The sequence below is a fragment of the Leuciscus leuciscus genome (genome assembly GCF_965113295.1).
Source record: "Leuciscus leuciscus genome assembly, chromosome: 17".
Classification (NCBI taxonomy): Eukaryota; Metazoa; Chordata; class Actinopteri; order Cypriniformes; family Leuciscidae; genus Leuciscus; species Leuciscus leuciscus.
Window position 1 is genome coordinate 18,412,359 of NC_138741.1, and position 13,393 is coordinate 18,425,751.

At 35.7% G+C, this 13,393-nt stretch overlaps 1 protein-coding gene and 1 long non-coding RNA gene across 2 annotated transcripts; one reads left to right on the forward strand and one right to left on the reverse strand.

Moving 5' to 3' along the window:
- The first annotated feature begins 262 nt into the window (after window positions 1–262).
- minpp1a (multiple inositol-polyphosphate phosphatase 1a) lies at window positions 263–13,035 on the forward strand. The gene is made up of 5 exons (XM_082144004.1): window positions 263–992; window positions 1,756–1,947; window positions 3,139–3,236; window positions 5,223–5,353; window positions 11,729–13,035. The coding sequence occupies exons 1-5, from the start codon at window positions 395–397 to the stop codon at window positions 12,087–12,089; spliced, it is 1,380 nt and encodes a 459-aa protein (XP_082000130.1). The 5' UTR covers window positions 263–394; the 3' UTR covers window positions 12,090–13,035.
- LOC309479819 lies at window positions 7,828–11,718 on the reverse strand. Its single transcript, XR_014199443.1, has 2 exons — window positions 8,333–11,718; window positions 7,828–8,272 (listed from the first exon to the last, which is right to left on the reverse strand). It is a non-coding gene; the product is annotated as an uncharacterized lncRNA (long non-coding RNA).
- Window positions 13,036–13,393: the final 358 nt, after the last annotated feature.

A 13,393-nucleotide genomic window follows, 5' to 3' on the forward strand; every position in this document is an offset into this window, starting at 1 on the left:
AGTTGACCAAAATAAGTGTCACTTTTTAGAGCCATAAGAAAATATCTTCACAAAAGTAAAGGTCACCAAAAAGTGACCTGACAGTATGAATATTCCCTGACTTTTAAGAAGCATTTTCCCTGACTTTTAAGAAGTTGTGGGTTTCATGAGGGAATCCCGTAGGCTATGTTGAATGCTGTATGTTTGACTATTTGTTATAGGACCAGCACTACCAGTGCAGATGCAGAAAAACAGGGAAAGCTACTATTTGGCCAACATATCTAGGTCCTCAGTCAGTGTAAATATCGGTAAACATCAGCTTGCGAGCAAAGTCTAGTGAAATGAGTCACTTTTTAGTTGCGCAAAACCCGGCAACGGAGAGGAGACGGCGAGCAACGCACCCCAAAACACAAACATGGCCAAACAAGTGGTAACAACAATATGTTTTGTTCTTTTTCACTGCATTATAAGTTACTGGGCGTTTATGTCATCTTGTAGCATCCACTCATCCACAAAAACCAGCATACCAGAGATCGCCAGGTATTTTGGCACCAAAGGTCGCTATGAGGAGGTTAACACGTACTTAATCGACGATATTTTGGCCATAAACAGTTCCCTCGTGACGCTGCCTTCCTCGACATGCCGCGAAATTCATTTGACAGCTATAATCCGGCACGGGACGAGGTTCCCGACCATTAAAAACATACAAAAGATGCGCGACTTTTATGATCTCGTCGTGCGTAATGCGACCGACAACTTAAGCTGTTTGTCAGAGATAAAGTCACGGTGGAAGATGTGGTACAAGGATGAGATGGACGGGCGACTGGTGGAAAAGGGCCGTGAGGATCACAGGCACCTGGCGCAGAGACTCATTAGATGGTTCGACTCTTTGCTGACCGAGGACAATGTGCGTCAAGGACGCGTGAAACTGATCACCAGCTCCAAGCACAGGTGTGTGAACAGTACCATCGCTTTCAGAGAGGGACTAATGACAGGACTCCGCATAGAAGAAGGTAATGCATGAGGACCCAGCCCTGCAATTACCGCAAGCACTGAATCATCTGCATGCCATAATGCCACATTGTTTTCCAGCATGAACGTATGTTTAATTTAATCTGGCTCTTCATTCATGATAGTGCTCACTTGTTTCACCTCAAGTGAAACCTTTTCCTCAGATTTTTATCCTGACTGATATATCAATATCATATATCAAAATTGGCTGATATCATTACTGTTCTTTCTCTCCTAAATTTAGTTCTTTAGTACTGTGTATTATGCAGTGGTCTATGTATGACGCATCAAAAGTCATGCATGCCAAAATGTTGAATTACACAAATCATTTATTTGAAGAAGAAAAAAAATCTTAAGGAGGCACAAACATTGTTTTCAATTGGCTTTGGGGTATCTAAAAACTTAAATATGCTCATGTGGACCTTCAGCAATCTGCCTTATTGGTTATGTTTGTTGCCTTTATAACCAGTATGCGTATAAAGCCTATATAGTATGCTTACAATTCACACACAAACAAAGAGACTGCCTGTTAGCTATATGGGCAGACAAACACAGAAAACATACAAATCCATTTTGAACAATCCATTTTTTTTGATTGACCTATTTGTATTAGAAATCTATATTACTTTCTTGATTAGCTTCCCCCACTGATCAAATAAGTTTACAAAGTAACATATTGTAATTACAGTTTTAAGAGTCAAAGTGGCATGGTTATAAACCCGTAATGTTAATTCTACTAAATTGTTTTGTTGTTTCATTGCTCAGTTGAGTTGGAACCTGCTGTGAACGACGCTTTGATGCGTTACTTTGACAAGTGCGACCGGTTCGTGAAAGAAGTGGAGAACAACAAGAGTGCCTTGGAGGAAGTGAAACGTTTCAGTGAAGGTCCTGAGATGAAAAGAGTAATGGAGAAAATGGCTGACAGGCTGAAGGTCCCTTACCCCAGCGTCACCGATGGTCAGTGATTGCATAACATGATCATGAACTGTTACACAGTCCCTGCTGAAGTGCTGGAATTAAGCAACATCCTAGATGCTATTGTGCAGTATAAAAATGTGGTAATGTTGTGATAATTTTTATGTTATGTTTTATGGAAAGAGCTGTTTCAATTTTAGAACACATGTGTCAAATTCACTTCCCTTTCAATGTTACGCTCTTCTCACAACCATAACCACAAAACATTTTCACATGAGTAGATGATTGCATACGCTTCCTTCCCCAATGCATGTCAGGCTGACCTCATGTGAGAACCTAAAGATAGAAAGTAAATTTTTCTAATAACTCTACCATTGTTATTTTTATTTTTGTTATTTCCTCTGCAGTGAGGAATTCACTATTTTTTATTTTTGAGAAGATTTATAAATGTTAAAAATCAATAAACACAATTGTGGAGTCCAAAACTCCAAGCGATTGAGAGGGCTGGGCTTTCAAAGTTCAAAATTGTACATGGTTTGCAACTACATCACTAATCTGTGCCATCATTTCATGTAAATCATGTAAAATGTAGCCACAGAAAAATATCTGCGCGCAAAGTTTGCATTTTCAGCATACAGTCACAACTTTGGGTGAAATAAAAAAAGAAGAAGTATTTTAATAAAAAGAAAGAAAGATTATAAACCTTATGAGAAGCAATTGAATTCCAGCACCTTTGCTGTTACAAGCTGAAATATGTATGTTTACTAATCCCTCTCCTATCTCAATTTGCACTTTTTTTCTTTTCTTTTCTTTCTTGAAATGTAAAAACAGTATCCATATCATTTAAGGTTTTTTTTGGTTGAGGCACTGAGTGTCCTTATGAAATAGTGTAGTTAAATCCTATAGATGACAAGCCACGTTTGCTGCAGCGTTTTCTCTGGAGAGCAGAAGAAAAATGGGAAGAGTTGGGAATGAGAATCACAAAAGCAAGAAAACGACCAAATGTTGATGAAGCAAGTTTAACTTACTCAGAGAGTTTAGAGGTCAGGGCTGCTCACTTGATCTGCTGCTGTCAGCAGTTGTATATCAATGCACAAACAGAGAGTGAGAGATAGTGAGAGAGGGAAAGAATGTTGAATAGTGTTGCTACTGCAGTCTCACTGCTACCGTTAGATGGCAGTGTTGATACTCTTTTCTTTGACACATTGTCCTAATATTTATTTTTCTTTGTAGATTCAGTGGAAGCAGCGTTCTACCTGTGTTCATACGAGTTTACTATCCTCAAAGTGAACTCACCCTGGTGCCAGTTGTTTGACGAGGTTGATGCACAGGTACTGGAACAGAGCGGTTTTTCCTGTTTACCCATTATTTACTTATCTTACTGTAGGACCTAGGTTATATTTTAAGTTTACCAGGAGTATTTCTTCCTCAGATGGAAACAAATAAAACCTGTACTGTCAATACATTCTGATAGCTGTGGTTGTTTTTAATTTATATAGGAGGATATTGCTCTTTATTTCAATCATAGGCTGATCATGTGAAGTTATACAATAGGTTTGTGTGAAGAACAAGTGGAAATGCAAGTTATGATTTCACAATATCAGCTTGAGCTGTTTGCTTCAGCAACTTGGATTACTTAGATTTTTATGGTGTTTTCAACCTGTGTTCCACAAAAATGTAATAGCACACTGCTTTGGAACTGCGTGAGTAAAAAAAAAAAAAAAAAAAAAAAAAAAAAAAAATATATATATATATATATATATATATATATATATATATATATATATATATGTATATGTATATATATATACAGGCCCTTTCCAAAAAATTAGAATATCATGGAAAAGTTAATTTATTTCCATAATTCCATTCAAAACGTTAAACTTCCATAGATTATAGATTCAGGGCCCACAACTTAAACGATTTCAAGTATTTAGTTGTTTATTTGTACATAATTTAGGCTTCCAGCTCATAAAACCCACGAAAACAGGATTTCAAAAAAAATTTGAATATTACATGAAATCACACAGTGATACCATGGTCATTGAACCAGGTTTTGGTTATTTTGGCAGTGTGGGCAGGTGCAAATCCTGCTGGAAAATGAAGGAAGCATGAAGTGCTCTGGAAATGTCCTGGTAAACGGCTGCGTTGACTCTGGATTTAATAAAGCACAGTGGACCAAAGTCCTCTTTTCTGATGAGAGCAAATTTTGCATCTCATTTGGAAACCAAGGTCCCAGAGTCTGGAGGAAGAATGGAGAGGCACACATCCAAGATGCTTGAAGTCCAGTGTGAAGTTTCCACAGTCTGTGTTGGTTTGGGGAGCCATGTCATCGGCTGGTGTTGGTCCACTGTGCTGTCCACTCAACGCAGCCGTCTACCAGGACATTTTCAGAGCACTTCATGCTTCCTTCAGCAGACAAGCTTTATGGAGATGCTGACTTCATTTTCCAGCAGGATTTGCACCTGCCCACACTGCCAAAATAACCAAAACCTGGTTCAATGACCATGGTATCACTGTGTGATTTCATGTAATATTCTACTTTTTTGAAATCCTGTTTTCGTGGGTTTTATGAGCTGGAAGCCCAAATTATGTACAAATAAACAACTAAATACTTGAAATCGTTTAAGTTGTGGGCCCTGAATCTATAATCTATGGAAGTTTAACGTTTTGAATGGAATTATGGAAATAAATTAACTTTTCCAAGATATTCAAATTTTTTGGAAAGGGTCTGTATATATATGAAGCCATGTATAGTTTTTAATATATTAAAAAATTTAATTTATTCCTGAGATGGCAAAACTGAATTTTCAGCAGCCATTTCTCAAGTCTTCAATGTCAAATAATCCTTCAGAAATTCTCCTAATATGCTCATTTGCTGCTCAAGAAACATTTATTATTATTATCGATGTTGAAAACAGTTCTGTTGCAAATTGTTTGTGCAAACCGAGACACCGTGAGGATTCTTTGATGAACTGAAACTTCGAAAGAATAGCACTTATTTGAAATATAAATCATTTGTAACATTAAATCAATTTAATGTGCCCTTGCTGAATAAAAGTATTAATTTCTTTAAAAAAATAAGTAAATGTAGCCTTGGTGAACATAAGAGCTTTTTCAACACATTTTAAGAATCTTACCGACCTTGAGCTTTTGAATGGTAGTGTATGTTTTAAGATACAACTTTTATTAATGTGGATTTTCAATTCAGAATGTCAGACTAATGACAATAAATATATTTGTGAATGTTCTTGCACACTGGTGAGAGGTCATATGCTCTTGCAGATGTTTGAAGACACTGTGTTGTGTCTCTTAAGGTGATGGAGTACGCTGGTGACCTGAAACAGTACTGGAAGCGAAGCTATGGACATGATATCAACAGCAAATCCAGCTGTATTCTTTTCCATGATCTTTTCTATCGTCTTGACCAAGTTGTAACCCAAATCAAGTAAGAGCACTGTTACATGTCTTTTTATATATTGCATATAAGAAAGAATTTATGCATTTATGCTATTTCCACTTTATTCAAAAGTCCATCTATATTTATTTGCCATTGTGCTGTTGTTTCTTGTTTTTTAAGTTAAAACCTTTTTATTTTTGTGTCACAAATGGCCTTGGCGGGGGGAAAAAAAACCTTGAAGTTTTACTCCCACAAAAGAGTTGAGGACCAGCTCTCCTTTCTTAGGAAGAATAAAGTATCTGGTACATGCTTTCACAGCAGTATCAGTTATGCCTGAGAAGAAATTGAATAAGTTCAGCAAGTACAGACAGACGGCCCTGGGAAAGACCTAGTTTTCTTAGCTAGTTGTGTCTTAGTTTAGCTTTGAAGGTGACAGCCTTACTCAACATCAGTTAAACCCCGTGTATTTGTTTACTTCGGTGTAGTTTCTTTTTAAGAATCCTATTCACATGAGCAAAAGAGAAGAAGTTAAATACAGATTTATTTCTGTTTGTGAGAGTAGCGGTCGTAAAAGGGATAAATTTGCTTTTGTTGCATTCGGATGGCCGATTTATCCACAGTGGGAGGAGCGAGTTCTGTGAAAATAACAATATGGAAATTAGCAGAAATAAGTTCATGTCGCCTCTTACGTTAGGTAAACATAAAGCTGCTTAGTTTATATTTTTAATGTATATAATTGTATATAATACATATTTTAAAATTGTATTGCATAGATTGCTGCCACAAAAACGTCTTTTCTCTTTCTCCTTTTTGTTCTTAACAGCTCCCACTCACTGAAGTGGAGCAGTGATGAAATAATGTTCTTTTAAAAACTTTCCAGCATTTCAGTAATGAAAGTGTACATCTTTAAAATGCATGCAAATTACAGTGAAGCACAACAGTTATCATAAGGTACACCCCAGTGGTCAAAAAGGATTTAAATAGTGAATTGAAGTGATCTCTTCTTGTAAACTCAAAGATGTGGATTCGGATGGCAATTAAATTACCACAGTTGGTGTTTGTCAAAAAAACTGTAGGTAATTCGGCCGGGGATTTTTTTGCGGATGGTGGGAGAAAAACATTGACATTTGAACTGCCCCTGACACTTTCACTGTAAATTTGGAAAATACCTTACGTCCCCATGAGAAACAATTACCGCCCGAATAGGGCTTTAGTCTACCTACAGTTGTGGTCAGAATTATTGGCACCCCTGTAGTAAATATGTTCAAAGATGATTGTAAAAATAAATGATCTTCTTGATGGAAGATCCAACCACGGCCCATTATACGATTTCTAGCAGAGGCCATCAGGTTTTGCCTTTTTTTATCTGTTGATACTTGATAGAATCCATGATACCATGTATCTGAACAAGATGTCCAGGACCTCCAGCAAAAAAAATAGGCCCACAACATATAAGATCCAGCAGTATGCATGGGGTACTTTTTATCCTTGTTTGCACCAAACACATCTGGTGGGTTTGCTGCCAAAAAGCTATTTTTTTTAGTTTCATCTGATCACAGAATCTGGTCCCTTTTGAAGTTCCAGTCGTGTCTGACAACTGAATGCTGGAGTTGTGAGGATGGATTTTTCTTGAAACGCTCCCAAACAAAATGTGGAGATGTAGGGGTTGTTTGAGGTTTTTTTTTCAAAGAAGGGGGGGATGCTTTCTGACCCCAAGACTCAACCAATCTCTGATGGTGTAAATGGGGATTTTCAATTCTTTAGCTGTTTTCTTCGCCACTTTCTATTGTGTGACGCTCAACAAACCTTTGCTGCACATCGGAACTCTATTCTTTGGTTTTACTCATTGTGATGGTGGATGATTAAGGGAATTTGGCCTTTGTTTCCTCATAGTTATACTCCTGGAACAGGACGTCATAGCTAGACAATATCATGTTCTTAGTCACCCTGGTGTGCTAAAAATAAATAAATATGAATGGGAATATACTTCAGAGATATTTTACTATACTAATTTCTAGGGGTGCCAATAAATGTGGCCAATGAGTTTTAGAGAAAAACATTTATTTCATAATGTGATTTCTCCCCCACTTTCAATTCTATTACTTCAATGAAAGGTTCGATTTTTGCTTTTTTTTTTAAATGAAAGATCAAAAGGATAAACAATGCCGATTTATTTTTTACAGCCATCTTTGATCATATTTTCCAGGGGTGCCAATAATTCTGACCACAACTGTATGTCTCTTATGCTCATTAAGGCTGCATTTATTTGACAAAAATACAGTAAAACAGCAATATTGTAAAATATTATTACAATTTAAAACTGTTTTCTATTTTAATATATAAAAAAATGCCGTTTATTCCTGTGATGGCAAAGACGATTTTTCTAAAGCATTACTCCAGTCTTCAGTGTCACATGATTCTTCTGGAATCATTCTAATACTGATTTGGTGCTCAATAAACATTTATCAACTTTATCGATGTTGAAAACAGTGCTGTTGCCATTTTTTTTTTTTATGTTGTGGAAACCGTGAGACCGTGAGGATTCTTTGATGAACAGAAACTTAAAAAAAACAGCATTTATTTGAAATAGAAATCTTTTATATCATTATGAATGACTTTGATGTCACTTTTGATCAATTTAATGTTGTTAGTTTCATTTTAGCTTTTTCCCTGTGATCCAGTTTTCCCAGTGTGTCTAATTAGTAATCTAGTTCACATAGTGTTTTTCTATTATTTCATTAGTTCCCTCGTTTAGTTTTGGTATAAGTACTCCCTGTTTTGTTCTGTCCTGTCTCGTCTGTAAAGTGGATGTGTTCCCCATGTTTATACCCCATCTCCTGTAGAATATTGATTTAAACTCTATTCCTTTGTACTCTTCGTCTTCGTGAGCTACTTTATCCAGCCCCTCGTGACAAATGTGTCCTTGCTGAATACAAGTATTCATTTATAAATTTTTTAAAAAAGACTCTTACTATCCCCCAAAAATTGGGCATTGTGTGATCGAAAAAGCGTCTGAGATTAAAAAACAAAACAAAAAAAACAACACCTCATGGAACCAGATAGAACAGAGACGATGACATTTGCTGCTACCATCTGTCACCATGGTTTCAGGCTTTACTCAAGGCTGTCATGAGAAGGACATTGACATTGACTTTGGTTACCAATACCTGCCCATTGTTTTATCCGTTCCTGTCTACTAAGCATCAAACCTCTTAGTAAACATTGTTTTCTACCCTAAATACTGTATGTGAACATAGCCAAAGAGTGAGTGTTTGCCTAACCTGTTATATTGCTATTTGAGAGCAGTTGAGCATGCATAAAAACTCGTTCTAGTAATATTTATTGCCTAACTAGCATCATAACACAAATACGCCTCACACCCACTGCCCACTTCCCACATGGAACCCCACACAACACATTACACAGAATACACAACATCTGAACAGGAACTAGAGTGATATAATTCTCTTGTGTAATAATCAGCAATCCTCCTATTCATTCTCTTTGGTCTGTCACACATCCTTACTGAATGTCATACTGAAAGTTAAGCAAACTTGGGTGTGGGGGATATGTGTCATAAATTTACATGGCTGAGGGTATCCACAAATACGGATATGCCTCCTTATATTTACATTTATGCATTTGGAATATGTGTTTATCCAAACCATTGTTTGGGAACCAAACCCATACCTTTTGCGTTGCTAGCGCCATGATCTTCTGTTTAAATAAAAAAAACTGGGTTACACTTTATTTTAAGGTGATGTAACATTGTACAAGTACTGAGTAATTTTAATTAACTACATGTACTTAGTATAAAGTAAACGGTTAGGGTTTGGTTTATGGTTAGTTGTAATTATGCATCATTTAGCCTACTGTTATTACTATAGTTAGTACATGTACAGTAGTAACGTGTAATTACGTCACCTTAAAATAAAGTGTTACCAAAAACTGTCATCCTTTACTCACCCTCCTGTTGTTCCAAACTGAATGTATTGACTGCTGTTGTCTATTAAGAATGTGGATGATGATTTATATTTGCGAAATTTAACTTTATTTAATGATATGCTTCTGAATGTGTGCCTCACTGTAAATTTCAGTTTGTATTTCGCACAAAGCTACTGTATGGTTCACAATTACACAGCTATTCAAATATTGGGGTTGGTAGGAATTTTTTTTTATGTTTTGAAAGAAGACTCACCAAGGATACATTTATTTGTTTTCTATTTTAATATATTTAAAAGTTCAATTTATCAACCTTCAAATACTGGTCAGCATTTTCTGTAGCAGTTGCAGCACACTTTCAGAAACCCTCCACCTTCCCCAGCTCCATCTGTATAGATCTGCTACGGGTAATTCATGTATGCTATATTGTACAGCAGCAGCGTGTCATGTATTGGCAGTAGCTAGTCCCATACTTGCTTTGCAGCAGTGTAGCAAATTTATTCCACCAAGACCAAATATATCAACATTGTCAAACCCATTACCATGCCAAACACTTGTCTTGTCTTGTCATGACAGAAATGTATAATATTTGGAGCTCAATAAATATTTCTTATTATTATCAATGTTGAAAACAGTTGTGCTGCTGCACATTTTTCCAGATTCTTTAATGAATAGAAAGTTCAAAAGGACAACATTTTTTTTAAATAGAAATATTTTGTGAAAGTCTTCACTGTCCCTTTTGATGAGCTTAATTCATTCTTGCTGTATAAAACAAAATAATTAAAAAGAGCAGCTTGAACTTGTGGTTTTGTGTTTGACGGGAAAGACAGTCATATGAGTTTGGAATTGCAGGTCAATGAGTAATGATGGAAATTTAATTTGTTTTATTCAACTATTGCTTTAACATTTCCAGAAATCCAAGCAAACAGGTTTTTCATTCGCTTCTCGATACTTATCTGGCTGTTTTTTTTAAATGATCATAACTAAGCAAATGTAGAGACAAGAAGCAAATCAGATGATTATACTCCATTAGGTGGTAAAATATTGTAAACTGATGTGAATGTCCCTGACAGAACTAAATTATTTTGGCTATGATATTTATACAGGTTTTGTCTAGTAACTTTGATTATTGCCACAGTCATTTTAAAATCTATTTTTAATGCTAAAGAAGTGGTTTCAGATAGTTCCCTGAACCCTGTTGAACCCCGGCAATGTTGGGTTTTGGTTACCATGTGTGAGAAACGCTAATACTTTTATCATTGTCCAGGTTACCTGTTATTTAGAAACTGCTTGATGTCAAAAAAAGGATGTTGCAACATTAGATCAAGTGATTGAGTACAGTACAACTGTTAATATTTAAGACCAATAAGACCCATCTGAGATATGATATCCTTGCCAACCAAGAAAAGTGTCAATTGTTTAAAATGCTGTCATACGCATGATGCTGCAAAAAAAGAAATGTGAGTACAATGGTCAAACATTTTTGTATCACGTTTACATTGGAATGCAAAAGTACATTCTGAACACTCCCTAAAACTCTTTGCAATACTACTGTCACTATCACTGACAAATCTTCCTCCCTTTGCCAATTGATCAGCCTGTTTGCAGTGACATATTTTGATGCCCAGCTCTTAATTGGCTCTATCAAATGTGTGTTTACGAAATATGATGGCTTTGACCTACATATTCAGAAATCCCTGCACAGGCCCATTTATGATCAATGTGTTTTATGAATGATTGTGTGGCAGGTGGTGATTCTCTTCTGCAATATGTTGGGTTTTAGCGGTGAACTGCCCGTTCACATCCTCTTTGTGTTTGTTTCATTGTTCCCAGTACGAGGACATGGGTATGTCTGTGTATATATATATGTACATTTCTCTTTTTTTCTTTTCAAAGATCACCTTTGTTCATGTTCAAAGGTTGCGGAGCACTCCTCTACAATCAGTAGGAAGGGAGAAACCCACAGTACCTAGGCTGACTCTCATGTCAGCTAAAAATCCAAACCATGATTTGTAATTCAAGTAGTTGTGGTTTTGTAATGAAAGGGCAATGTGAGATAACTCTTACTTAAACTTGAAAGACATGCATTCAGGACTATTTTAGGTAGAGTATTATATTGCATTATTTTGTAGAGGCAGGATTAACCATCGTATTAGGTTGCAGGTCAATTTAGTTTATTTGAGTTGTGTGAAATACTGGATAAATTATAGTTTTCTGCTTGAATTTTTGTTCGTTTTCTCATTTAGGGTCATGAACATGCCTGTAAAGTGTCGACACTCTGATGTGTTTTGGAATGTGCTTACAAAATTTTTAATACAATTAAAATTTTTGGGGGTCAATTTGATTGACAGTTAATGTTAACAAAACAAAACAAAAAACGATTAAATAGTTTTAAATATATTTGTTTATTTTTGAGATGTGTGAAAACTATTAAAATGAAAGGTTTACTGATCTCTCTCTCTCTCTCTCTCTCTCTCGCAGCTCGAATGTTACTATATCAGAGGCTGTAACAGTGCAGGTTGGCCACGCTGAGACACTGATACCCCTCCTCACCCTGCTGGATCTCTTCAAGGATGACATCCCTCTCAAATCAACTAACTTTGCAACCCAACAGAATAGAATATTTCGCAGCGGGCGCATTGTGCCATACACTGCCAATCTGCTGGTAGTGCTCTATAAATGCCCGGAGGGGATAAGAATGGGCGTGCGACTCAATGAGAAATCTTTGACCTTGCCTGGACTTACCGACCCTGTCCCTATGTATGAGGATGTGAAGAAACGCTACAGCGATCTACTGGGGGGTTGTGACCAAGAGACTGTATGTAAAATGAACTATTCATGAACATAAAAGAACAATACAACTCACCACGGCCAGCTCAATGACACTGTGAATAACATTTTACTGTTGGTAGAACAGTATATGGTAGAAAAAGAAATCGCCAGTATACATTATATCTGTTACCATACAATACATTATATCTGTTATAAGTATAACCAAATTTACCCCCACACTATTACGTACTGATGTTATGGACTGAATTACTGGACCAATAAGAGACTGAAAATTCCAAAATAGAGTACTTTAAGAAAAGGACATATTAGAGACAGAAAGAAAGCAGAGAAATCAATTCTGACCAACCAATTAAACAAATAAGCACATTTGACATGAAAAATCTTTCAGCACTACAATGTCACTTTAGTAAAGGTCTTTACATTGGTTTGTTTTTTAAATTCTACATACATTTTTATCATGGCTGCATTTCTAAACAATGACCCAGTGATTGTACCTTGTTTACATGTTTGAATTGTAAATGGTTGGTTTTGGTAGAGTCTCCTGAGTCTTTTGTTCTTGCGTACTACAGTATTTCTGTTAATGCTTCAGTCAATTGTATGTAATATGATCTATTCAAACCAAAGACTATTTTGGCAAGTATGTACTGCCTGTTTGACTTTATTTCTAGACCACATTTATAAAAGAAATAATTTGTCTTATTAATTTGTCCCCCCCCCCATATAATTAAGGAAGTTAATAAAACAAAAAGTCATGGAAATGTCTATAGTGAATATGACTTAATAGTTATAAAACATTTATAACTCTAAAACATTTAGACTAGAAATTACTATTGCTACTAAATTACATTTAAAGTATACTTTAAAATGTTTTTACATTTTTATCAGGAAGGCCTGGAAATGTCAGGGAAACTCTTTGGGAGCTTTGAAATGATTTTATATAATTTGTCAATTTGTTACAAAAAAAAAAAAACATTAAACTGCACCTTGACAGCAAATTTGTGTTGAGTTGGAAGTTTTTGTAACACTACAATAAGGTCTCATACTGTATGTTAACATTTGTTAGTTGATGTATTAACTTGCAATGGGCAATATATTTTGGTAACACTTTACAGTGTTTCATTTGTTAACATTAGTTAATGCTTTAACATGGACTAACAATGAGCAATACATTTGTTACAATATTTATTAATCTTTGTTAATGTTATTTAATAAAAATACAGTCGTTCATTGTTTGTTCATGTTAGTTCACAGTGCATTAACTAATGTTAAGAAATGCAACTTTTGATTTTAATAATGTTGAAATGAACATTAACTAAGATTAATCAATTCTGTAGAAGTAGGCTATCCTTCATT